Source organism: Mirounga angustirostris, unplaced genomic scaffold (genome assembly GCF_029215605.1).
Source record: "Mirounga angustirostris isolate CCGP_5_RB_7025 unplaced genomic scaffold, mMirAng1.0.hap1 SCAF_6, whole genome shotgun sequence".
Classification (NCBI taxonomy): Eukaryota; Metazoa; Chordata; class Mammalia; order Carnivora; family Phocidae; genus Mirounga; species Mirounga angustirostris.
The window spans coordinates 123,692,526-123,720,154 of NW_026991714.1; the positions used below are offsets into that span (position 1 = coordinate 123,692,526).

Consider the following 27,629-nt stretch of genomic DNA (forward strand, 5'->3'; position numbering starts at 1 on the left):
AGGCAATAACTGGTCAGTTTAAAAACCTGGACCACGCCAAATGACCAATGGCCTGACTCTTGATTTTTTTCAAATCTGTATCTAAATTGTCAGTAAGGAAATAGTGATGAAGTAAAATGTTAAAACACACAGAAAGATTCTGGTCATTTCTCTATCTGTGAATGTCACATGTGGGAGTCATTACTGGGGTCCAGCAGATATTTCTAGTTCATCTCATTCTTAACCCGAAGTTAAGAGTAGCTGTATGCATTGCTTTGGCCAAGGACACAGGAGTGGAATTGATATGGCACTCCTAGGCAGTTGTCAGAGACTTTGCCTGATCTAGAAATCAGCAATGCTCCAGGTAGAAGTGGCGTCATCATCCCCGTCATGACCAAGGCTAATGTGGAAGAGCTTCCAGATGCCAGAAATGGACACGTAGTAAGAACAAGAAATAAGCCTTTCCTATGTAATTCTTGATATCTGAGGGTTGCTTTTGACACAGCATAAACTACCTTATCCTGACTGATCCATCAAGCATTCATACCCTTGTCCCGTTGGGGCTCCTCCTTGAAGTACTGGTGACTGCAAAAAGGAAAGTCCTAAAACCTCGACACTCCACACGTGTGGCACAGAACAGTTGCAGAAAGAGTTCTGCATTTAGATCGTTCTGCATTAAGACCAATCTGAGTGTTCTAAAAAACACGGTTCCTTATTACCCTTCCCTGATATGACCCACAAAATTCTAAACACACCCTAAGGTCTCGTCAACTGGTCAACCCAAGAAGACTGTGCTTGATTGGATGGAACCTCTGTCCTTGGGTTAAAAATGAGCCTGTATCACAGGAAATACGTGAGATACTCAATTTGCTATATTTGACGAGGGCTTATTCCAAGGACTATTTATAAAGGTCCTCCTTGGGGGATAACGCAGTGACCCAGGATTACACCAGCTGGGTGTCATTACCACCCCTAGGCCTGAAGGGGGGGCGGAGGAGTGGCCACCAGAGCCCAGAGAGAGAGAGGACCACCTGACGGGAGCCGTGAGCTTTAGTTTGAGATGTCAGCGGTGGTCCTCAGGCACAGGAACAGGTGGAGACAAGTAGGAAGAGGTGCTGAGTGACAAGCGGGTGGTGTCTACTACATGAAGCACCCTCCCCACAGCAACCAGTCCACAACAAGGATGTGGTCAGATTTCCAGCCTGTTTGGATTCAAGAAAGGGGGCGACTTTGAAGCCATTGTTAGCTTTGCTCATGACTTTCTGGGTCCAATAGGGAGCTCTGTTCTGGACCAGGCACCGGGTACTCGCCAGAGAGGAGGAAGTCACTGAGAAGATCCCCCTTCTTCTATCCTCAAATCTTGTGGCATTAGAAGAAATTATCACCAAGGGGACCACTCTTGTCCAAACTAGTGATACAAACCCAGGACACATCCGTAAATCCACATTCTTTAATGAAACAGTTCTTTCTAGACAGACATATTAGCTCCTCTCCACTTTCTCTTTGAAACTAACATTTCATGAAATGTAAAATTACGCAAAATAAAAAGTACAATATATTTATAGATAGCACTCTAAATAGTCTTTCTTTTTTAAAAAGAAACCTTTCAGGCATTTGGGATTATTTTTCAGGAGTTCAGTCTACCAAGGAAACTTGAAAAACAAGGGAGCTGAAGCCAAGGGAACATTTGTCCGCAAACCAAACAACGATACCACGAATTATTTGAGACTTATCAAATGGACCAGATCAATGGCAAATCCCAGCGTGAATTTGCTAGTTAACAGGGTTTTACAAATGATTTAAACAGGCTGAGGGTTTCATGAGTAAGATGAAACTTAACTTTAGAGGAAAATGGTTTTATAGTGAATCAATGCACAGCCTCGTCTTCTCCGTTTGGAGAAACTCCACAGGCTAAAGTTAGTTCCAGACCCTCACCCTGATCTGGGATTCAGGCTCTAGCTTCTGCCAGACCAGATGACACTAGAACTGGACCAGGCTGATGACCCAGACTCCAAATATTTCATCAGGTCATCAAGGTAATTCTGTGAACCTAAGCTAGTCTTGGACTTCTGTGACATCCCCAAGGCCTAGCACCCAGTTAAAGGACAAAGCAGGCTGGTGCAAGGTGTCCTGTGAGGAGCTTCGGCAGGGGGCCTGGGTCTTCCTGCCGAGTGGACCTTCTCTCGCTAAGCCAGGGCATCAATCTCCAAGTGAGCTTCCAGGGGTGCGGTCTGGACGGCCCCAGCTGAATCAGGGCTTGTCTTGTCTGGGAGTACGTCACTCGCAGAAGGCCTCACTAAAGGTTTTCATAAGTGTTCCATTGTTTCAAGTTGGCCAAGTTGGGGGTTTTTGACAATATTCATACTACAGAGATAAAAATAAGTACCATTGTTTCACGAGGGTGACCAACACTAAGGCAGAACCAACTCTGTTTCTGACTCTCTCCCACTTTTCCATAGATTTCGTTGATTTTATTCAGGCTTCTAAGAGGTCGAAAGGACAGATTTTTCCTGTTGTTGGAGAAAGACCTCTAATAGCCACCTTATGTATTCTGCTTTCAGCTTCAACGTTGACAGATATGATAAGACAAAGTAAAACCCCAGAAAATACAAAAATCTGAGAGCTGGGATTTACCTTCGCAGGCAGGTTGGACCACAAGATAAGGGGCTCCCACTGCTGAGCCCGAGTGCCCCCGAGGCAGGGCCTGGGATGTGTCTCGATGTGAGAATCAGGCCGAATCTCCATCCAGGGCCAAGAGAGGGCTTGGCGAACGACACACATAAAATGCAGGGCTGGTCCAGGAGGGCCTGCTCAGTAAAGCTACGGTCAGCGGGTCGGCATCTGTCACACTGCATCGATTAAGGCTCTGACAGCTGGTCCTTTACATACATACATATATACAGACATATATTATTATTAATAATAATACTTTGAACTTCTTTCTGTTTTAAAGAAAAAAATATTTCCATGCATCTCTTCTACCTTTCTTTGTATTATCCTTTGTTTGTTTTACTCCCAGCCATCATTTTAATTAGACATAGTCCTCTGGGGGCATATTCTGATCTTTAAAAAATACAACTTTTAAGCTTTTACAAATACTTTGTTTAAAATGATGTCGCTTCATCCCAAAGGAATTCTGGTGCTTGGGAGCTATCATGGGTCTCACGGGAAACACTCTCGTGTGCTGTCCTGTGCTCAATACCAACCCAACAGGACTTAGAATTATGTAAACATTATTTAAAAATTATTCCAACATAAATACTCTTTTAAAGCTAACATACCACAGCTTTTAGCTCATAATGCCCATAGATGCCTTAATGAAATGCCATTCAAAACTACCTCACTGTTTAAGGTACACGTGGAGGTCCTAAAATTATGTAAACAACATCCTCTACACTTCTCTAGAACAAGTGCCAAGTGTGGTAAATTCTGATTGCAAGTTGGTGATTGAATACCAGTTAGCCTGAGCGAAGTTACCAATGCACTCTTTTTAACCTGACCGGTGATAGGAAGTTAGTCACAGGTTGACTCCTCCCACAGATGATTACATGACTTATAATTAACCAGTTTTCAACTGGTCCCTCATGGGCTGTCTTTGCACGTCTTGCAAATGCAGTTTGAATCAGTTGTCAAGAAGTCAAGGTCAACCACAGCAAGTGCCTCCAAAGCTGGAGGAGGAAATGGTCTTCTAAGCCCATGGAATCCCAAGCACAGGTGGGGTCTTCTGAAGTCAGCCAGGAAAGGAGTATCAGGAGGAGGCAGGATGTTTTCTTCTCGGCACACTGGGACTCTCAACAGCAGATGTGTTGATGGAATTCACAGTGGATGCCTTAACCTCCTAATGCAAGTAGGCATGGGGGAAACCCGAAGTGGCAAGGAGAGCCAATGACCCAGAGGGGAGGCTTGATGTCTACTAGCGTGGTGACAAGGATGCTTATACTCCAGCTCCCTCTGTGCACTGCTTCCTGCGAGTTCTTTTTCAGGCCTGACATCCGTATTCTCAGGTTTCCTGGCTGACATGTCCCTGGCAGACAGAAAGCAAAAGTCTCCAGCCAGAGCTGTGAGTAACAAATCAGCCACGGCCAAGCTTTTATCCTCACTGCTCAATGTGGACAGAAGACAGCCTGAGTCTCCAGGACACAGTCACATTGCCTGGCACCTACCAAAGCACGTCCAGAAATAGAGGAGTGACCAACCCAAGGGCTGGCCTCTTGTCCTGTAGGAGCAAGGGACAAGGAGAATGAGTATGACCAGGCATAGCTTGAGTGGTGAGTGACTTCAAAACCTTAATCTTCTCTCAAAGTCCATGATTGATAACACTGTGGCCAGAATCAAAGAAACATCTTTCCACCTTCTTGGCTGAACTTCACCAGATCCATACCTCCAAGGCTAGATTTTGAGTTTTTGTTTGAGGAAAAAAAAAAAACTTTACACTGGTTTAGGGCAGATTCACAAGGTGCTGTTGTTATAAAACACATTCTCAGTTCCTGTCTTTCATGAACATCGATGTTACTTCTTCATGTGCAGGGCATCCTGGAACTTGGTGCTGGTGTATTGGGCGTGAAAGCCTTTCTTGTTGATGGTGTCATCCGTGTGGAACTGAATCATCAGAGAATCTCCTGCAGAGTAGATCTCTTCCAATGGCTGAGGAAAGGGCAAAAGAAAACCAGGGGGATGTCAGGTCAGTTGGCTGTGGCTGGAGTTTTAAATACAGAGGATGAGACAGAGGTTACATGAGAACATAGGCAGGCCGGCACTGCCATGGGGCATCCCTGGCATCAGAGACACTGAAGGGCATTGACAGAGCTCTTTCTCAAAGGAAAACATTGCCAATTCTGCTCCAGAGAAGAGCTCCCCAGGCCCTGTGTTTTCAAAGACAGTCCTAGATGCACAGCTCATATGGAATCTATGGGGTATGAAGGGCACAGACGGGCCGGGGACTGCTCTGAGCGCTTTCAGATCTTACCTCATATAACTTGACAAGGGGAGTGCTATCTCCATTTTACGCTTAAGGAAACTGAAACTCAAATTCACACAGCTAGGCAGGACCCCAGCTCAGGTCTTTCTGACCTTGAAGTCACCACTGGGATAGATCTCCCAGTGGACCAAACACCGAAGCCCATGCTCGCGGCCTAGGTCCTGTCCAAGAGCGAAACGTGCCACGGAGCCTCTACGTTTGTATCGCCAAGGGCTCAGTGAAGGGGGGCCAGGCTCCGAGGCTGCTGTCTGCCAGGGCGCAGTGGGACCCAGCTGGGCTTCCCACACACTCACTGCTCGGGACTCTCCAAGGTTTTCCTCTGCACATGGGCCCCCCCCGTCTGAAAGACTTTATCAAAGGCATGGCATTGGTCAGGTCACACTTTGGCATCCTTTCTTTTTGGGAGGGTGAGGGAAGATGATGGGAAAGTATTCAGAGACCGGTATAAATGCCATTTTGAGGTTCTGATCAGCGCGAGAAGCACTTTTGACTCCAAAATGAGCTGACGTGAATTCAGCCGACAGCAAAGAAGCTTTGCCCTGTCAGCCCCGGAGGCAGAGACAAGGAACGGACAGGGGCGCAGGGGGAGCGTGACCAGGACCCTGTACCGGCCGCCGGTGCCAGCCATGTGCCAGCTTCTAGGTCAGGTGCTGGGGAAAAGGGACCAACCAGGCCTGCCCTGTCTGGGGGAGGTGGCTGAGGAGAGAGGGGACAGAGAGGAAAATGATGAGGACCCGGAGCATGGGTCTGTGTTTCTAGTGAGCCTCGTCATTCCCGCAGGCATCTGGAGTCGCCCGGGGAGAGAACTGTGAACATATGGGATATACAAAAGCATGATTTAAAACAAGTTTTAGGGCGCCTGGGTGGCTCAGTCGGTTAAGCAACTGCCTTCGGCTCAGGTCATGATCCCGGAGTCCTGGGATCAGGTCCCGCATTGGGCTCCCCGCTCGGCGGGGAGTCTGCTTCTCCCTCTGACCCTCTCCCCTCTCATGCTGTTTCTCTGTCTCTCTCTCTTCCTCTCAAATGAATAAATAAAATCTTAAAAAAACAAAAAACAAAAAACAAGTTTTAAAGCCTCAAGGCCACGTAAAAATGGAGGTGGGGGGAGGGTAGGGAGCCCTTCGCAAACACGGGAGGAAAGTCCTCAAGGAAAGCCAGCTCTTACACAGCCTGCAGCAGTAGGGGGCCCTCCTGATGGGCTCCCAGGCTACTCCCCGCCTCCTCTCTGGACCCCTCTCCCCTTCCCCAGTTTGCTCCAGCAGCACCCCCTCCTGCCCCGGCACCCGGTGTGTCTCCCGCTCTGAGTCCTCGCGCCTCGCACCTGCTGGCAGCCCGCGCACTCACCCCAGAGCCACAGAAGCGGCCGAGCCTGGGGGCCATGTTGTCGTAGCCGTCGTAGGCCTCCATGTAGTCATAGCCACAGTCGGCCTCCTCCTCCACCTCAAAGGTCCGGAAGATCAACTCGACCCCGTAGCCGTCCTCCGCCACGATCACCCAGTCGCAGCGGGCCTGGCTCGGGTAGTTGTTGTCCCCAAACTGGGCGTGGGAATACAGCTCTTTGGTCTGCACTTCAGCCTTCAGCCTGCCCCCGCACTCTGGAGCAGAGGGAGAGAGCCGCCCCGTCCGCTGGGCACAGAGTCGCGTGGGCCACCCCCACCCGCTTCCCAGCCCCGGCCCTCTCCCTTCATGCCCCAATGCCGGCCAGCTTTCCCTACGAGGCCTCGCGTGTGCCCTGTAGGAAAGTCTGGCAGGTTTCCTTATCCCGTTTTACAGAGGCATAAACAGAGGCCGATAGGTCCTAGTTTCAGGGCTTACTGGGGGGTCCAAATTGGCCCTTCCCAGGAAGGTCCTATGTTCCTGGATTGGGTCACAGAAGGCCTCTGGGGAATTCCTGAGCAAGCTACTGAAAAAAGCTGGCTGGCTGGATCTCTACCACCTAATTCCCTGGAAGTGCTAGAAGCACCAGAGAAGGGCTCGCGGGCCCCAGCTACTTACTGTGATTTGTAACTGTTGCCAACAGAGGGCACCAAAAGCACATCAGAACTCCTGGTAAACTCAAACCCAGAAACCTCAGGTTACAGACTGACCTGCTCCTGCATCTGACAGTGCTGAGTATAGTCTGACTTTGAGGCTCCTGCGGGTGTCACAAGTGAGCTGAGCCTCGTACATTGGGCTTGTCTTCTGCAGAGCTGGCTTCTGAGTTTGTGACTAGGACCCTAACTCTGGTTGTCTGGGTCCCACCCGATCTTGCCTAGGCCACTAGAGGCCACATAATATAAATGGATACATGAGAGTGATCTCATGAGAGAGATTAGAAAGTGCCAGAAATTCCGAAGGCAAGTTCCTCCACTGCCTGTCCTCAATGTGCTCCACGCCCCCAAGACGCCGAGCTCCCCGAGGTCCAGTGACACTGTCAGGCCCAGCCGGCCCCTGGTCCTTCCTGACTCCCAGCTCTTAACCCCACGGGCTCTTGCTGAGAATTTCCTCCAGGGCTGAGCTGTCTTTGGGAAATTTCAAGTCCCTGAGATGTGACATGTTAAGTGGAGGAAAAATAATGGGTAATAGAAACATCTTCCGTTTTCCAGAACTGGCCCTTAGAGCGTGACAGGGGCTGTTCTCCACCCCTCAGCTCCCAGACTTTGGGATTTCACGGACCAGCAAGATTACAAATACGTTCTGGAAAGAGGATGGGAGGAAGGGAGGGAGGGAGGGCGGGTCGGGAAGAAGTGCGGCACCAACAAAGGGTGGCCCACTTTAAGTGTTATCGATTAAGGACATTCAAAGAAAACGACCTTCCGCCTCCGGCTGCCCACGTTTCATGGTTAAAGGGACGGCTGATCACGCCCCCCCACCCCCATGTCGGCCGTTGTGCCTGCTTCCATCACCATCTGTGTCCAGCCCCTGGGGCCTCAGCGGGCTGCGGGGCCCCCCGGCCCCCCTACCTGTGCTGTGCACCGCCTGGAAACCTTTCCTCTGCACAGAGGCATCTGAATAAAACCTGAGGAACAGGCTGCTGCCCGAAGCCACCACGGGGCCCGGTTTCTCGCTGCCACAAAAACGGCCAAGGGTGGGGGCCAGGCTGTCGGGCCCGTCGTACAGCTCCAGGTGGTCGTAGGCACATTCTTGGTGCTGCTCGATCTCAAACTCGTTAAATGTCTGGGGATAGAAAAGCAGAAAGGGAAGCAGGGCCCTGGTGCTCAGCCGGGGGTGGGGCCGCCTCCCCGGGGGCTCGGAGAGGATGGGGCGCACGGGACGTCCTCTCGTGGTCCCCGGACAACCCTATGAGGTAGTCACAGGAACGACTGCTGCTATGAGCACTCTGCAGGTGAGATGGCCGGGTTCCTACAGCTAAGATGCTGTGGTCATCCCTGCTCCTTCCATCCCATCACAAGGCTCCTTCTCACTTAATGATGATGACAGCAAAGACCAAGGACTCGAGCTGGGTCAGGAGCTGTTTTGAGTGCTTTACAAATATAACCTCATATAATCCTCACACCCCTGTGCTGTGTCTATCGCTACCACCCCTTGGATGGGATGAGGAAACTGAGGCGCAGAGCAGTCAGGTGACTTGCCCAAGGTCACCCACTGGTAGGGCTGGGCCATGACCAAGAAGTCTGGCTGCAGAGCCCCTGCCCTCAACCTCTGTGCTGTGCGATCCTTCAGTACAAATGACAGGATGAGGCTGTATGAAGTGCACGCTGTTCCTCGTCTGCATCCTCACAGTGGCTGACATTTGAGGAGAGCTTTTTTTCCTGCGCAGAATCCTGTGCCCAATGTTCATGAACATTTTCTCACTTAATTCTGATGATGTGAGGGAAAAGCTAGTATTAGACCCAATGTGCAGAAGGGGAAAACTGAGTCTTAGAGAAATGTCTTGCCCAAGCTTACTCCTCCAAGCTAGAGGAGGCTGGAGCTGGACTTAGTCCCCAGCCAGCCTGACTCCAGCCCACACTCTTAACCATCACCAGGCCATACTGTCCCCCTCCTCCCTGCCCCCTGAAGACTGTCCCCCAAAGCTGGCCAGGGGAGCCCCTCCATTCCAGGCCATGCATGAAGCTTCAAAACCCCAAATGTAGAGCTTCTTAGGGACTGACTGGGCAGCTGAGTGACCGATGGCCTGCCCACAGCTGCCAGGGAGATGGGAAGGGTGAGAGGGGACAGTGTTAAATGAAGGCTTGGACCAAATGACAGAGCAGGAAGAGAGGCCATTAGTGGGGGGCGAGGCGGAGTCTGAATTCATGAGAGTAGCTGGAGAGACAGGACAGAGATGGAGGTGGAGAGGGATCATTAGCAGTGCGGGCTTTCACAGGAATGACAAACAGTAGAAACAGGCAAAGCTCTTCACACCTTATAGAAAGGGAGGTGGGTTTGGGGGTGGTATAGACACAGTGGGCAGGAGCAGGAGGGGAGACCAGCAGCATCAGGGTGGGTGATGCAATGGGAGGGACACACATGGGACACCCTGTTGCTGTCCCCATACAGTGAAACACCGGCTTCTTGGGAAGTATTCAACTCACATTTTCTGGTGGCAAAAAAGAGCATGATCAGGATATCCACCATACGCTTCCCAAGGAAGTTTTTTTTAAAACTAGCACATACACGTATGAACGTCTATAAAGCTGAGATCTGGTCTCTGGCCCCAGTGATCAGTTGCTTTAGTTCCTTAGCACTGTAAAGAAGTGGAAGACGTTCGGCAACTCCGAAAGTCTTGCGGCGCTTGGACAAAAGCGCGGCTTCCAGTTGTGCAGGCTGCGCGTTCCCGCCCCCAGGGGGCGCCATTCCCCCGCCGACGCCGGAGATGTATGTTGCCATTGAGAACCTTCTCCAGCAGAGGGCCGCGTTGGGGCGGGGGAAGCGTTACCCTAAGGCACTTTAGTTCACCCTCACCCAGATTCAAGGCTGTTCTGACACCCAGGAAAGCCGCCGAAAGCACTTCCCACATGGGCAGCCGTACATATGAGGGGCCCGCTGTGAGCACCCTGTGGTCATGGGCTCTGCCTTCGCCACCCCTCGCTGCCCCGGGCCTGGCACAGACAGACCCCAGCACCTGCGCTCTGTTGTGGGCGTCCGTTCACCCACCTGTCCTCCTCACTGCTCTCACCGGCCAGTAAACACCCTTGCAAGTCGCCCCCGATCGTTGCTTATCATCACGTTCTCCTTTATTCTCTTCCGTTCTCCTTGCATTTTTGGCTCATACTTCAGAGGACCATCCCTATGCCTTCTGGAGAGCTTACAAATCTCCAGATTCAGAAGGACCCATTTAAAAACCTTCTGTCTGGAGTATACCTTCTCCAGCCGACAAGAGGGTTTGTTTTACACTCCAGGAGCTGGGAGTCTCTGGGGGCTGAGAAACGAGACTTGTACCAGAGACTCCGTTCTCCTCTGAAATAACCGAGCAGGGTGCGCACACCTACAACCATATGCATGAGAGACTTTAATTTTTTAATTCAAGAGAGAATTAGCATAACTTAACCTCTTATTGTTAATTTTTTAAAATGTAAGTTATGGAGGAATCTGAATGATAATCCATTCGAGAAGTCTGGGCAAGAAAAACGATTTGTATTTTTCCCATGCATATCCATACGTTATTGTATGTGCATAGGAAATTTCTGGTAGAATTTACAAAAAAAGTTCAGAGACGTCATTTCTGAAGTGGGCATGGGGGATCTAGAAGGTTTTTTTTTTTTTTAAAGATTTTATTTATTTATTTGATAGAGTGAGAGAGCACAAGCAGGGGGAACAGTAGAGGGAGAGGGAGAAGCAGGCTCCCCGCCAAGCAGGGAAGCCGATGCGGGGCTCGATCCCAGGACCCTGGGATCATGACTTGAGCCGAAGGCAGACGTTTAACCATCTGAGCCACCCACGCGCCCAAGAAGGTTGATTTCCACTTTCCAACACTCTGTACTGATTCCTTTTTTTTAACCTCGGGAATGTATCGTTTTGTCAAAAATTACAGCTGGAAACAACTGAATGTCAGCTCTCCCGATCTGTGCAGACAGGTACTGCTGTGAACAGGTGCTATTTAGAGAGCTTTTCTTACCACCACCTCTGAATTGTGCACAGCCGCCCCGCAAGGGAGGCTTCATTAGCATCCCCATTTTCCGGATAATGAAACCGAGTTCTGGAAGTGTTGAATAACCTTCTCAAATTTCAGAGCTGGGAAGGGGCAGAGCAGAGACGCAACCCCCTGTCTGTCTGAAACCAAAGTCCGTGTTGTCAGTCAACCATGAAAATGACTCACGAGTTTCACCCGGTGGCCCGCGGTGGAAGAGATGTTCCAGGTACACTCCCTCCGACTGGGGTACTTGTCGGGCCAGTTGGGGCTCGCCAGGGTCCCCTCTGCACTGCTGATCTTGTGCGCGCAGCCAGCTGGAGGGGGGTGGGGAGACACATGCAGAGAGAAGCGGTTCATTTGTGGGCAGCACCAGAGGCCCTCTGGGGGAGGATCCGTCTCTCATTCTTATTTGTCATGGGGTCATGATCAAATGTGGGGGCAGGGCTCAGCCTGAGTCAAGTGTCCTCTGGCCAGAGAGTTTATTTGGTTTTGCTGCCTTCCTAGTGGCGGTTGAGACCACAGGCACTGGGGTCACATGGACGTGGGTCACACCGCCTGCAGGCTGTGGGACTTGGGCACTTACCCAAGCCTTGGTGTCCTTATTTGTAAAAGGGGTGCTGACTTCGTAGGGGGATATGTGGACTAAATGAGATAATACATGTACAAGTCTTAGCAAGTGCCAACGAAGGTCTTCACTACGCCTTCCATGTATATTTCCTTTCGATTTTCAAAGCAGTTTCATTTGGCGGCTACAGATGTTGCCTTGGCTATAGGGTGCTGTTAGCAAAGGGGGTCCCACGACTTGCTCAGGGTGCAGTGATTTGGTCAACAGCTAGAAGGTGTGCTGGGCACAACGCTAAGCATTTTGAATGCATTCCCTCATCTCATCCTTCTCACTTTGCAAATAAGAAAATAACTTTAGAGCGGGTGAGTGACTCGCTGGTAAGGGGCAGGGCGGGGACTTGAACCCAGGCCTGCCTTTGGTGTAAATGATTAGGAAACAGAGGGACTGAGGATGTGCACCCCCACCCCCACCCCCATTGCCAACGCTGCCCTGCGGCTGCAGGACAAGATGCCAGAGGGGGCAGTTGAGGGCGGGTCAGGGGAAGTGGGAAGGGGTAGGCAGCAGCTGAAGGGAGGTTCCTACTAAACGCTGCCCCCACTCTGCAGCCCCACAGGGGACAAATGTCAACAGGGGCAGGGGCTCAGCGTCTGGGACATTGGCTGCCACCCCTTGGAGGAGCCCATAGGAAGGCAGCCACTGTTCGGCTGGTGGGACCTTAGTGGGGTTAAATCCCTCCGGGCCTCCCCCACGCCACGGGAGGCAAGTCTTGTTCTGGCCCACGCCCACCTCACAGGAGTGTGACAAAGACTTTTAAGTTCCAGAATGATGCGTCCTTCCAAGTTCTTCCAACCTGCTTCCCAACCAACCCACGACTGCCCATGTCTATGTCACAGGGCTGGTCTTGGAGGGTGGCCGCACCCTGCTTCTGAAGCTGTCTTAGCTCATCCTGTAACACCCTGGTAGGCCTGGTCAGACTCTGTGCATCCCCGTCAGATCTCCTACCTTTGAAATGCTTATCCTGGAGAGGAGGCGTGAAGTCTTCACCCCTTCCCTCCCTCTGACCACCTCTGCAGGGCCCTGTGCTGGCGCCAAGGCCTAGAGGCCTGTGTGCTTATCAGAGATGCTCAAACACCCTTCACAGGGCAGGGTGAGGGAGGCTCTTTCCAGAATGCCTGGACATTCAAAGGCATCTGGCCTTGAACTTCCAGTAGTAAATGAAGCAAGGAGCAATCTTTTTTGAATTCTATTTTACTATTAGACCTGCATATGATAAAAAATATTATGACATGGATGGTTGATATTTATTGACATGTCAAGTGCTTAATAGATGCCAGATTGTCTGAAATACTTTCTAGGCACGCTTTCGTTCACTCCTCGTACACCTTTAAGAAGAGGGTCTGTTTAGTCCCTTTTAAATAGAAGAACCGGAAGCTCAGAGAGGTTAAGTAACCTGCCCAAGGTCACACAGCCGGTGAAGCAGCAGAGTCAGGATTTAAGCCTAGGTGGTAGTCTGATTCAGGAGCCTGGGGGCATACCCGCTTTGCAAGAGTAACCCCATGAGGGCACCTGAGGGCCCCGAATCCTCCTGAAGGAGGGTGCTGCCCTGGGGAACACCGCCCTTCGGCAGGCGGAAGGCAGACAAGGAGGGCCCCTTGCTCACACGCTCACACGCGTGCACCCGCCGGCAGCCACGGCCAGCCTGGCCTCCCAGTGCAGCCTCACCTTCCTTGCAGTCGTGCCCGTTCTCGAGGAGCTGGTACCCATTTCTGCACCGGCACAGGTAGCTCCCAGACGTGTTGACACACTCGTTCTGGCACCCGCCGTTGTCCTTGGCACACTCGTCCTTGTCTGCGGAGATCGACAGGCTCTCAGGGGAAGCGCCACCTTGGGACTCCCCTCAGTCCGCAGAACTCCACTCAGAAGTAGCCTCTGCCAGGGAGGCTCCCAGATTGCCCTGACCTGGGGAGTCCCCTTCCTGGGGTGGGTGGCGGCAGCATCTGTTGGATCCTACCTGGTCCTGCTCTACACTGAATTCCCCAGGCTCCTACGGCCCTTGAATGAGCATTTGTGTCCTTTAACCCTGCTGCCCGCCAAAACAAGGAGCTCCTTAAAGGGTAGGCTGACATTAAGAATAGTCACGGTAACAATAATAAAAGTAACTGCCGTGTATTGAAAATTTATGTGAGGGGCAATTCCTAAAGCACGTGCTATACAGCATGCAACCTGAGGAGCCAGGTGCCTATGCCCCCCCTTTACAGGTAAGGAAACTGAGGCTGAGGACACTAACATGCCCCAGGGCCATTCAGTAAGCGAGCAGCCCGTGTGACCCGGAAGCCTCGGCTCCTCCTCCCGGACCCCACGCCACTTCCGGCCTGTGGAGTAGGTAGGCCTTCGGGCCCCGGGCCAGACTGCCGAGCGCCGGTCCTGCTCTACCACTCCCAGCTGTTGTGTCCTTGGGCAGTCCTTGACTTCTGTGCCTCAGTAGCCTCGCCTGTAAAATGGAGCCAGTATGTGTCCTCACGTCACAGGGTTGTTGGGAGGAGGAAATGAGTTAGTACAGGGAAAGTACTTGGAACAGCGTCTAGCTGAGAGTGTTAGCTTGTATTTGTTACGATGTCCGAACTCAAGTCCTAGCTGTTGTCACTGTGGTTCTTGTAGCTCAAGCCAGCGTCTTCCTGCGATAACCGAGGACCGGCCTCCCTCCCCGGCCCCCGACACCGGGATGACTCCGGGGGTCAGTGGTGTCTCCCTGCCCTCACCAAACCCTATGGTGAAGTGTCACCGAACACTTGGTGTTTTAGTTTCATGAGGACAACAAAGAATCCTTAAAGAATAAAGAGATGAAGCCCACCCAACACTTAAGTACGGGGACCACAAGCTAGTTAGAAGCCAGGAAGGATTCTCCCAAAGCCTTCAGAAGGAGCACAGCCCTGCCCACACCTTGACTGCAGATTTCCGGCCTCCACAACCGCGAGAGAATACATTTCTGTTGTTTCACACCACGCACTTTGTGGTAGTGTGTTATGACAGCCCTGTAATAATATAACCAGCAATATAAAAAATCCCAGATCCAGGCACGCCCCCTCCCAGGTGGAAGTTTTACTGCGAGGGTAGGGGCGGTGGGCAGAGAGAGGTGGGCAGGTGCCCCAGAGCCTGAGAGCCTGCACAGCCAAGGCGACCCGTGACCTCGCCTCCAAACCCGCACACACCTGAGAAGAAGTGGGCTCTGAAGCCGCGTTTGGAGACCGTGTTGTCTGACTTGAACTCCACACGCATGTTGTTGCTCTGGGAGGTGATGACTTCGGGCATCTCAGAGCCGCAGAATTTGCCGTGCAGCCTGGCATCGGGGGACAGACCACTGCGTACCTCCACGAAGTCGTACTTGCAGACCTGCAAGGGAGCACCATGGGGAGCCCCCTGGTACTCCCACGGCTCCACCCTAGCCTCTCTGCAGGACCCCCTTCCTGAACACCACACCCTGCCCGGTGGCCAGACCAGCTCAGCCAGGTCCAGTGGGAGGGTCCTCTCAACACTTCCTGGGATCCCTCTGGCCCAAGGTGCAGACATGGGGCACTCATGCTAGCATGCTGCTTGGGGCGGGGGCGGGGGGCTCTACCTGGGCCTTGGCTGACTTGGTCATCCCATGACCACTGCCCAAGGGAGGGGACAGGCAATTCACACCATCCTGGTCTCCAGCTGCATCTCACCCCCTCAGTTCCCCTCACCTGGACGCTAACCCTCAGACTCCTACCCCAGGGGACATACTTGTCTTGACCACCTCCCACCCCCAAGACCTGCCTCCTCCACCCTGGTCCTGATTCTTCTTGGATTTATCAGTGACAAGAGAACCAAAACATCACATCTGCAGAGGGTGCGCAGCTGAAACCACTACACCAAACACTCCCCAGACTCTGCCCTGCAAAGAGTCCCTGGATGCAGGAAGCGACCCCCCCCCCCCCCGCCACCTGCTGAGCCCCTCGCTGCTTTGCAGCCCTGAGCCACATCCCAACATAATCAGTTAGAGTGCAGAAGCATACATCATTGCCTTCCAATTCAAACACTTCAAACTGAAGGGAGATCCGGTACTGAGCAGGGGCCACCACCTGCCAGACGCAGTTTTTGTTTGTAGGATACTCCTTCGGCCACCCAGGGCTGGTGATGGTCCCGTTCAGCTTGGTAATAAAACCGCCACAGGCCACTGCACGGGAGAAACAGAAGCAAAATTCATTTGGTTTTAGTTCCAAGTGACTGCGATTTCCCCCAAGCAGCAATAAGCCCTGCTGTTCTTTAATAAAAAAAAAAAAAAAAAAGTTTGACAATCTGAACTGATTAATCCAGCATCCTTTCTTCTAGTCTGCTTCAACTGAGGATTTGGAGGGATGACGCTGAGGACAAGCCTTTACCGCTTTGTAAAACGATGACAATGCATCTGTGCTTACCTGTCACTCAGTGGCAGAGTTGGGGACTCCACATGACTTGGACCAAAGGAGACTTAGGAATGTTTGCAGCAAGCTATGCACCTCACCTGGCTTATATGAACAAGCAGCATCATGCGGGTGGGCAAGGAAAACGGAACACCAGCCCCGTAGAAGTGGAATGAATGAAATGAGCAATTAGTTGCATCACGCGAAAGTGCTCATGGTTTTTCTTTGCTTTCATTTTTTTATCTGAATAATCGTGTGAATCGTGTCTAGGGTGGAGTTCTTATAATCTGGGCAGCCCTCTCACATTTGTGACTTGATGGAGTTGTTTTTCCTTCCAAGAGCCAGGGGCACCCTCCATCACAGATCACGTCACCTCGCAGCCAGCCCACGGTCCCATCTCATCCCCCTTTCTCCTAAGACTGGCCCCTTATCCCTTCCCATTCTCGCTTGGCAGGTCCAACACCAACCTTCACACATCTTCTTATCAGCAGCCAGCTCGTAGCCAGGATCACATGCGCACCTGTAGCTGCCCAGAGTGTTCACACAGCGCTGCTCACACCCACCATGATCTGGCCAGGAACACTCATCCACCTCTGTTGGAGAGGAAGGGGACCCCAGCTAAATCATCACAAAGTCATCTGGTCTGCTCCCCATCTCATTCCCCATCCCAGGGTGCCTGGCAAATGTCCTCTAAGAACAAGAACGGCTCCTGGTGACGCCTCCCCAGGAGGCTCACGTCCATGTCTCAGAAACCTTGAGCAGCTCTAGCCAAAGGGGAGGTCATGAGAACATAAGAGTAACTTGTTAGGCAGAAGCAGGGTTGCTCTGGAGGAGATCAGGTCTGGATGGTTTTGTTCTTTGAAGGGTTCAGTCAGGGTATACAGTGTGATTTTTAAAAAATCTCAGAGGTCCCTCACCAAAACGTCATCAGTTTTAATGCTATGGAATTGGGGTTCTCCCCAAATATAGAACTTCGTAGGGACATTAAGTGAAGGGTAAGAACAAAGGGACACATTTCTAGATGAAGATGTAGAAGAATTTTCTAGAGATAGAGCCAGAACTTGTGATTTTGTATGTTAGAAATAATCCGAAGTGGTGTGCCCAGGGAGATCTTCAAGGTTACAGAAGACGCCGAGCTCTTAGGTTAGTCAGCCCTCCCCCGAGAAACTGCAGGAAGAGGCCACAGTGAGACTGAGTTAGCAGGGGACTTGGATGGGATTCGGTGCTGACAAGTGTCTAGTGATATGTTTGGGGCAGTTAATAGCAGCAGGTAGGATGCCAGGAGAGCTGTCCCGAGGAGGAACATGGGGGTAATTGGAGAATCTGCCCGGAAATGTCAGCCCGTGCATCACTGGAGGAAAGAAAAACCCAGGCCGGGGGCATCTCCAAGAAGAGGATCGAAATAAAAGGAAAAACTCATCATTTTCTGGTGCCAAGCTCTGGTGCATCTATCCCTGAGAGGAGAGGCTGTGGCCTCACCGAGCCAGAGAGCCGAGCGAAGGGACAACAAAACCCTGAGGCACCTTCCAAAACAAGACAAAACCAAAAAAGCCCAATCTGAGAGGAAGAAAGGGTGGGGGTGGCATTGGTTCATAACACCACGGAAGGTAGGAAGAGAGCAAGCACAGGGTCGGCCACAAAATCTTCAAAGCCCACATTACACACAAAATGGGAGAAATCAGGATATCTTAGAGTTGGTAAAGACCCAGAAAGACCCCCAGTCCTGCCCTCACGCAGCGATCCTTTTAATAACATTACTTATGGATGGCTTTGCAGACCCTGCTCGAAATCCACCCAGAGATAGGATTCTCGCTGCTTTTCAAAAATGTTTCTTATCCTTTGAAATGTGAATTGTCAACATTTGGCCCCTTGCAATGTCCCTCCACTGGTCCTGCAGCACAAGCAAACCCTTTGACGGGGCTGACTCCCTCTGTGCTGCCCCTCCCCCGCTCAAACAGACCCATTTCCTTCCAGCCTTCCTTGTCTACGGGGCACAACACACTCATCTACCTGCTCGCTCTTCACTGGGTAAAGAACGGCCTGTGAATATCCCATCATTGCACATAGTGGGCAATAAACTTAGGTAATTGTAAGAGTGACGTGTTGTTGGGCTCAGCCAAAGCTTAAATAAATTGACCAGTAGGGGAACTGAGTGTAGGAGACATGCTCTAGGCAGGGGGTTGAAGTTGTCCATGGCCTCAAATAAATGAAATATGAAGTATGCTAAAATAGTAACAATCCTGCAATTACTTATTGCTTTACAATAGGAAAAGTGCTTTCTTTGGCATTTGCTAGAAAGTATAGAAGGAGGGAGAATCAATAATAAGGAAAAATGGAGAGTCCTGGCTTCTCGAGTGAGCCAGACAGACCTTGGTTGGATCCATACTGGGTCTTGCCCCCAACAAATTGGGTAATTTAACCTCTCTGAGCCTTCCCCCTGCTTCAGAATGAAAGTAGTACCTGCTTTTAGGGTAGTGGGGGCTGAAAATCATGTGTGTGAAGTCCCTAGCATATAGACATCCAATACACAATAGATCTCACTACAGACAATAGCGAGGTTGCTTTTGAAATCCCAGTGGGTGGAGAGACACAATGATGAGGGCAGTGAAAAGGATAAGGTTACCTGGGCATACCTGAATCAGGTGAGAGCAGAGTAGTACAGCCTGACGAAGGGAGAGGGACAAGACAGAAACAGAAGGAAGGACACTGCATCAAAGATGGGCCAGTGGGGGAAGAAGAGATGGGCAGGAAGGCAGCACAGCAGAGTCAAGAAACTGGCAGGTGGGTGCAGGAGGAGGGCAGAAAAGAATGATGGGAAAAGCCCATCAAAATACCAAGATAAACACGGGATCAAGTCGGGGGCAAGGGAGAGACTCTGATGCCAGAAGATGATATGGCTATGGGAAGGACACACGTTTGTCATAGGCAAGAAAGGGAAGACCACAGATGAACAAGTTTCCGGGTACCATCTTAATCATGTGGGGTTGAGAGAGGATGGTAGATTGGATTTGGGACTAAAGCAAAGGGAATATAGTTCCTCCAGGGACTAGAAGGGGAGGATGTTTGTTTGGCCCAGGAAGGTGGGTGAAAGCTATAGAGTTATATCTGAGCTCCCTCTAGCAAAAGCAGTGGGATGTTTGGACATTTTCAACCCTACTCCAACTTGGATGGATGACATGGAAGTGTACTAGGTGCCCTGCTCTCAGTGGGAGCCTGGGTGTCCTTGGAATCACCTCCACACTGTGATGAAGTAGCATCTGCTCCAAGCCCACAGATTCACGCTTGCTCTGGGCTACCGTGGTCAAGGCCAAGCCTCCTAGAAAAATCTGGGAAAGTGTGAGGGGTAGGAGAAAAGGCTGAAAAGGTAGGGCTCAGCCTTGCAAAGTGGTAGCTCTGTCTCCTTTGCCTTCTTCAAGCCGTATTAGTAAAAGAAGGAACCATTCCCTGCTTAGATAATGAGATGGCCCAGGTAGGATGCCAACAATTGTCTGCAGAGAGTTAAGGGATGAGAAGGCAGGGCATATGCGTAAGCTTTTGAAGAAACACCTGCAGGAAGCCAGTCCCCCTCATCAACACCCCATGGTGGTCCTTTGGCACTGGGACAGAGGACCGTGGGGAGCAAGATGGAATCATATTCTTTATGTGAGGAGTGTGTGACCAAAATGGCCAACCCTCAAATGCCGCCATCTCCGGCAGTAAGGGGAGATGAGCTCTGCCTGCTGCCAGGCCAGCGGGCTGTGAGAGACACTGCCATCCGGCACCGGGAGAGGGATGCAGAGGCCAACTGGCACCTTGGTCAGTGCCGTGCTCCATCTGGGCTCCGGGCAGAGCCTCCGGCCCACTGGCACCAAGGCAAGAGTTTCTTTCTCTTGGTCCAACTCTTCTGCATGGACTTTGCAGCTCATCTTCCAGTTTCTTTCACTGGAGAAGTCCTGACACACGCACTGGGCTCTGTGTGTTCCCAGGACAGCCTATTGATGGCTTTTCTGGACAAAGGCTGGGCAGAGGAAGCTGGCCGTGTCCAGTCCCAAGGCCTGCACTGACCAATGTGGTCACCAAACCCTTGAAATGTAGCTAGTCTGAATTCAGCTGCGCTGTGAGTGTAAAAAGACACTGGATTTCCAAGACTTAGAATGAAAAAACCCATAAAATACGCCATTAATGTTGAGTATATCAATTACATATTAAAATGGCAGTGCTGCGTGCGATGGTAAATGGTCATAAAATTGATATATTGGGTCAAATAAGATATATTCAAATAATTCCACCTGTTTCTTTCTTGGGGGAGGGATAAGGTGGCTGCTAGACAGTTTAAAATGACATGGCTCACCTTTGTGACTTGCTTCCTATTTCTGTCGGACAGCATTGCTCTAGACTGTGGTCTTGCCTCAATCTTCCTCCTGGGAACCCCAAAAAGGAGGCAGAGAAAGCAGCAGGAAGTCCAACCCACAGGTGAGGAACCTGAGCCTCATGTGCTCTTTGATCTAGTCATTCCCTGCCCCGTGAGTATTTACTGAGCCCGGTGTGGGCCAGGTGCTGGGAGTACAGTGAACAAAGCAGGTATGACCCAGTCTCCGAAAGGAAAACTGATCTGCCTGAGAGCAGACACCTGTGAGGGATGAAGGCAGGACAAAATTCCAAACCTCGGATGCTACATCCAAGGCCCTTTCCCCCATGTCCCCATGGGACCCAGAGGGCAGAAAGGTGACAAGTTTCAGAATCAAACCACAAACACTAATGAAAAATTGAACGCCCCTCGCTTGACTTGCCGGTGACTTGCACGTCTCTGTAGCGGGAAGAATGCACTGGGGGGCCCTGCAGATCCTGGGTCTGTTCGGCTCTGCCCCCTCAGAACTTCGATTTCCTCAACTGTGAAAGGAGGGTGATACTAATGCGGACCATGGGGTGGTTCTGAAGAGAAAGTGAGATCACTCACGTGGGTTCTGGCACACTCAGTAGAGTCCTTTTTCTTCCCTCTAAGAGGCCCCCCAAGGCTTCCACCAGTCCTGGTTCCTCTTCTAGGATTCAGGGTCAAGCTCACTGACATAAAAGAGATGCCAAGCCGGGCCTGTGCATTAAGTTAGTGTAGATGGGTCTTGGTTAACACCTTCATGGGCATCTAAAGAGAAGTTTGCAAGCTGAGAACTGAAATGCCCTTGAAGTGTGAGGATGGGCACAGTGCCCTCCCACAAGGTTGAGTGCCTCCGAGGTCCACACGTCAGCGGCCCGGCCACCGCCCGTTTGCCTTAGTCCTCTCTCACCAGCCTGAGCTCTTGAGGACAGTGACTGTGCCTTCCTGTGTCCCCAGCGCCTAGCACAGCACCTGACACATGGCTTGATGACTGCTGAATGAATGCTGACTGTGGCAGAAGGAGAAGATGCTATCTTCCAACTGCAAACGCAGCTGGTTGTCGTGGATACCCAGAGCCAGCCAGTCGGTGCCTTACACGCCAACCTAGCTTCACAGAGGGATGCACGCCTGTCCGCGGCCTCGCCTGGCCTCGCCTGGCCTCGCCAAAACACGCAGGGGGCTCAACTAAATTTGAATTGAAGATGAACATTTCTTATCATTTCTTAGCCACGTGTGCAATGTTTGGGACATGCTTATACTAAAAGATCATTCTTCATCTTACATTCAAACTTAACTGGACATCCCTTTTTTTTCTTTAATCTGGTAACCCTGATCTCCAGCTTTGGCCGGTCCTCTCAAAAACATGCATCACCATTAGAAGCAGCACCAGGAATGAGGTGTGGGTGGGTTGGTGCCACTGGGTTACTAACTCCCCAACGCCTAATTTGCAGAGCGGAGGGTGGACGTCAGAGGAGGAGGACAGAATTAGAATAAATCCTTCCAATCATTCGTGACAAGTGGGAAGCAAAATCTGGCCTCCTGGAGCCATCCACATCTCAGTCCCTGGAACTTGTGAATCCGTTAGCTTACTTGGCAAAAAGGACTTTGCAAATGCAATTAAATTAAGGATCTTGAAATAGGAGATTATCCTGCGTTCTGTGGGTGGGCCCCATGTCACCACACAGGTCCTTATGCCTGAGAGAGGGAGGAGGACAGTCAGGGGCAGAGAAAGAGATGCAGCCGTGGAAGCAGACGTGTGACACAGCAGGAGAAAGACTCAACTGTCCAGAGCTGGCTTGAAGACGGAGGGGAACCCGAGCCAAGAAATGCGGGGGCCTCCTCCAGATGTGGGAAAAGGCAAGGAAATCTGACCTCCAGAACTGGAAGATGAGAAAGTTCTGTTGTTCTAAGCCTCCACGTTGGTGGTAGTTTGTTACACCAGCCACAAGAAACTGATAGCAACCTTTTGTGATAGCAAGGAGAAATCGTCACTTCCTTTTTTGCCAGAGATAACGATAACCACCTCAAAGACTCCTTCTTTAGCAAAGACAGTCCATGGGACTAACCATTAGACAGTGTGCATTTGCTGACACGGTTTCATTTTCTCCCGACAGCCCTGCTATAGCCTCATATGTCATTTCTAGAAGTGGATGATTTGGGGTTCAGAGAACTTGGGTCACTTGCTTCAGGCCACCCAGCGAGCTTGGCTGCTGCTGGGTCACATGTGGTCTGGGCCGGGGCAGGGCGCAGACTGTGAATTTCCAGGCATCTCAACCACAAGCTGACCTGCATTTGAAATACACTTGCTGCGGCCTGGCTTTTTCACTTGGGAAAGAATTGACTCAATTTTTTCCTCCAATTATCCACAGAATTATGATTCTTGTTCTGTTCCTGCTTGGGTTTCACTCTTCCAGACGCCACGAGACCAAAGAAGAACCCCACACATCACACATCTGTGGTGCACTCCCCAGCTTATAAAGTGTCTCTACAGCCAACATTTCGGTGGGGCTTCACGACAGGTCAGGTAAAATGGGCAGATTTCTTCCCCTCGTTTTACAGAGAGGAAACCTGAAGTGTCGGTAAGGGCGAAGAGCTGCCTGCTCAGGCTCACGGCTTGAGAGGGTTTCCTCTGACACCCATGCACTTATGTAGAACCTGTGAGAAAGGGCTACAGAGGGCAGATGCAGAGAGTGGGAGTAAGAGAGGGACCAGGGTTTCTGGGCTGACACAGCCAGGAGTCCTTGGAGAAGAGGAAAAGAGGGGAAAGCGGCTTCTCCCTGGACGTGAGTGGTGCCACTGACCAAGACCTCAGATGTGGATTAGCTAACACCATTCGGTGGGTGCTGGTGCGCTGCCGGGCGCCCGATCACAACGCGCTTGGGACTATCCAGGCCTCCCTTTTACAGTGTGGTCTGAGGGGCTTCCAGAGCCTGAGAGGAGAGACCTGCTCCGACAGAGGAGTCCTGAGTAGCCCCTTCTGCTGGGGCCAGGAATGCGGGCTTCCCATGCCATTCTGGGTCGCTTTCAAGACTCTGCAACACAGCAGGCCCCCAAGACCACATGGAAGCTTGTTCCCTGAGCACCCCTCGCTCTCCTCCCCACCCCCACCCCCCTCAAGGGGAGACTTGAAGGCCGGGAGCTGGTGCGTCAGCAGCTGAAGAGGGAGGCTGCCTCTCCGGCCCACATCAGGGAATGCGAGGCAACGCTGTAGAAAGAGTTTGGGCTTAGGAGTCAGACTGCACTTGGATTCTTGATCTGTCACTTAACTATCTGGGTGACTCCCAAGCAACTCTTCTCAACCCTAATCAAACGTGATCCAAACCCAATGCATAGGGTTATTTTGGGAATTAAGTGACATCATGTCCAGCAAGTACTTTGCACAGTTCCTGACACAGAGCAGGTGCTCAGTTAATGAGAGTGACTACACAAATATTTATTATCAACGCTCAGTTTCCCTGAGGTTTACTAACTTGACCTGGTAAACTTATTAAATCTAGTTTCCAAGTGCAGTGGCAGAACTTTCTGCCCTGTAGCAGCCCAGGCCCTGCCTGCTCCTGAGTCAGTGGTGAACTCGGTTAGGGGCAGCTCGAAAATGGGTCACTGCCTTCTCCCCGCAGGGAGCCTTGTTTGATGCTAAGGTTCCATATGGGTTTTGTGATTCTTAAGCCGGGGTAGCAATACCTCTTCCTGTGACTAAAAATGGAAACAAACTGCTAATTCATACCCTTGAAAAAATTGGCTGCAAAGCCCGCTTTATTGATAGAGCCGTCGGACACAAACTTCATCCACATTCTGTTGGAACTGGATTTCACATCTTCCGGCTTCTCGTAGCCACAAAAATGGCCAATCAGGGCGCTCTCTTCCGTGGGGCCGTCGCGGATTTCCAGGTAGTCGTATGCGCAGCTGTCATGCCTTTCGATCTAAACAGAGAAACAGAGGCAAGGTGGAAGATGACGGATGGTCCTGTTTTTTCACGTAAGAAGGGAACTTAAATAACACTCTCAAAAATCTGACCAGGAGGCAGAAGGACCCAAGCGTGTCCTGGGCTCTCCAAGCTGTCCCCTACTTGTGGAAGCCCAGGAAGAACCAAACTGTGCAGACTAAGAGACGATACACAGGGAAGAACTGTTCTGCACAACTTCCTGGGATCCCCTCCTAGACTTTCAGTTCCCCTGGGCGGTGGTCAGAAAGGAGGTGGACGCAATTTCAAAGTTGGCCAAGATTTTGATGCCAAATGTCCAGGTACAATGCACCGTGAGCTTGAAATGGTCTCTTAGGTTCCTGTTTGCAACCCACAAAATGGAAACCCATCTTTATGGAGCAGAGTGTCTAGCAGAGTTGACATTTACTTCATTCTCGGGAAGAAAACCCGAGCAGTACTCACCTCGAAAGCTTGGAAGGTAAGCCCCACGTGAAACCCTTCCGAAACCGTAATCCTCCAAACACATTCCTTGGAAGGTCTGTAGTCATCCGGGTAGTTGGGAGATTGAATCTGACCAGCATCTTTGTTAATGTCTCCCCCACACGTAGCTTTAGAAAGAGAGCCAGGAGAAGAGGAATGGGGTCCCCGGTCAGACCTTAGGAAGGAAATGAGTGGCCACCCTTATCACCACTAGGTGACTCCACGTGGCAACATTTTCATCTCCATCCAACTGAGACTGTGCCTCCGGAAAGGCACAATTTCATCTGTTTGCAACTCTGGATTTTTTTCATATAAAGAAAATAGCCAGGTAAGGCAGCGGTTCTCCACCTTTGCTGTGCATCACGATCACCTGGGGAATGTTCCAAGCTGTGGAAGCAGGGGTCACAGCCCTACAAGTTCTGAGGCGTGGGGTCTGGGGGAGCTCCAATAGCAGTGAGTTCCCCAAGTGATTCTAACGTAGAGGGTAGGGGACCGCTGACACAGGGGGACGCACGTGTGTGTGCGTACGTACACACACACACAGGTTATTTCTTTTATAAAAACAAAATCTTGGCCTCTCCAAAATTATAATTTACCCAATACGTGGAACAAACTTTAGCAGAAATGCCCTGGGGGCAGTTGCCTGGAGCCCAGACTTATTTATTTCCTCAACTCAACCACCAAGGTGGCCTCGGAGGCCCTTTCAAGAAATGTAGTTGTAAATATCCTGATGTTGCCCAAAGTCCTCTTTTCATCAATGAAACAAACAGAGGCCCAGAGAGGTTAGGTCCTTTGCTCAGGCTCACACAGCTCTTCGGAGGCTGCTCTCCCGGGCTCGGGGTTCTCAATCCCGGACAGGCCCCCCCACGCAGCTGCACTGGAATGGAGTTCAGCGGGGTGGTGACAGGTAGACGACACCTGTCCTGAAGGAGGCACAGCTGGCCCCCCTCTGCTTCCAGAGTGCGGAGGAAGGGGCCCCGGGGGGGGGAACGCCTCAGCCCAGCCCCTGTGGGGGGTACCCCCACCCTCCTGGCTCTGGCAGCTTCCACGCATGCCTGGGGGGCGCTGCATGTGAAGGTCAGGGCACATCAAGGGCTCCCCGGGGGGCTTCTGTCCTCGTGAACACACCTTCGTACACCGCGAAGAAACCCCTGCCCAAGATGCCACTGCTGCTCCTGAACTCCACCCAGAGCCAGCTGTCCGTGGAGGTGAGGGGCTCCGGCACTTCATCGCCGCAAAACCTACCTGGGAAGTGGAAAAGACTGGTCAGGCTGCCGCAGCCAGCAACAAGAGACTCATTACAGACCCACAGGAAGCGGCGTTTCTTCAGTGGCGCTCCAGGTGAGCAGGAACCTTGGCCGTGGCGACCCATCCTGTCGCGCATACAAGAACAAAGGACGGAAGGAGGCAGTCACGCAGCCTGTGTGTCTCTTCCAGGCCGACTTCAAGAGCATTCCAGACTCCAGTCACTAAAGTACCCAGAGTAAGCCCGGGCACCCCCTCCTCTGCCACGTGGGTCGGGTACGGGTGCTGCGGGCGTGGGGGGTAACGGTCTGAGGCCACGATGAACATTTCCTCCCTCGGTATTTCCTACTACATACGTGCCCTTTTTGGGGGTGCGGCATGCCTTTGGGAAGACATTCTGCTTTCCTTGCCTCAGAAACGGGATGCCAGAGAACATATGACAAAAAAATCAAATCTTCTAGGCTCTTGAATTTCACAAGCCTAGTCACAATTACAAACGTTTGAAAGAGGACTCAATGAGTGAGAGCACATTCTTCCATTTTCACCCTTATAGTCTTAGAAAGATTGCTAGGACAGATGAGTGACGGACCCAGGGAGAGAGAGGATTAGAGAGGGGACCATGGACCGTCTAGAAGGACCCCATATGCTGTCCCACCCTGAGCTATGACCCTTGATGGAAAAGGATGATAGAGACCCTGAATGGGTTTAAGGATCTGGAAGAAGGACACAAAAGCAAAAATGGACTACTGGGACTTCATCAAGATAAAAAGCTTCTGCACAGCAAAGGAAAAAAATCAATAAAACTAAAAGGCAACCTACAGAATGGGAGAAGATATTTTCATGACATAGCTGATAAAGGGCTAGTACCCAAAATATCTAAAGAACTTATCAAACTCAACACCCAAAAAACAAATAATCCAGTCAAGAAATGGGTCGAAGACATGAACAGACATTTCTCCAAAGAAGACATACAAATGGCCAACAGATACATGAAAAAATGCTCAACATCCCTGGGCATCAGGGAAATACAAATCAAAACCACAATGAGATACCACCTCACACCAGTCAGAATGGTTGAAATTAACAAGTCAGGAAGCAACAGATGTCAGCAAGGATGTGGAGAAAGGGGAACCTCCTTACACTGTTGGTGGGAATGCAAGGTGGTGCAGCCACTCTGGAAAACAGTATGGAGGTTCCTCAAAAAGTTAAAAATAGAGTTACCCTACAATCCAGCAATTGCTTTACTAGGTATTTATCCAAAGGATACAAAAATAATTATTTGAAGGGGCTCCTGCATCCCAATGTTTATAGCAGCAATGTCCACAATAGCCAAACTATGGAAAGAGCCCAGATGTCCACGGACAGACATTACTCAGCCATCAAGAAGAATGAAATCTTGCCATTTGCAATGATGTGGATGGAACTAGAGGGTATTATGCTAAGCAAAATAAGTCAGTCAGAGATAGACAAATACCATATATGATTTCACTCACATGTGGAATTTTTAAGAAACAAAGCAGATGAACATAGCGGAATGGAAGGAAAAATAAAATAAGATAAAAACAGAGAGGGAGGCAAACCATTAAGAGACTTTAACTATAGGGAACAAACTGAGGGCTGCTGGAGGGGA

The 27,629-nt window shown here is 51.0% G+C and overlaps 1 protein-coding gene across 1 annotated transcript in view; it reads right to left on the reverse strand.

The window, feature by feature from the left end:
* Nucleotides 1-1,475: 1,475 nt before the first annotated feature.
* TLL2 (tolloid like 2) overlaps nt 1,476-27,629 on the reverse strand; it is a 127,116-nt gene continuing 100,962 nt past the window's right edge. Inside the window, exons 11-21 of the mRNA XM_045876276.2 lie at nt 25,883-25,999; nt 24,737-24,882; nt 24,077-24,272; nt 16,469-16,594; nt 15,615-15,775; nt 14,787-14,967; nt 13,300-13,425; nt 11,199-11,326; nt 7,900-8,113; nt 6,302-6,552; nt 1,476-4,623 (exon numbers count right to left, since the gene is read on the reverse strand). Of these exons, the coding sequence (XP_045732232.2) occupies nt 4,489-4,623; nt 6,302-6,552; nt 7,900-8,113; nt 11,199-11,326; nt 13,300-13,425; nt 14,787-14,967; nt 15,615-15,775; nt 16,469-16,594; nt 24,077-24,272; nt 24,737-24,882; nt 25,883-25,999 (1,781 nt within the window). The 3' untranslated portion in view covers nt 1,476-4,488. The remainder of the gene's footprint in view (nt 4,624-6,301; nt 6,553-7,899; nt 8,114-11,198; nt 11,327-13,299; nt 13,426-14,786; nt 14,968-15,614; nt 15,776-16,468; nt 16,595-24,076; nt 24,273-24,736; nt 24,883-25,882; nt 26,000-27,629) is intronic.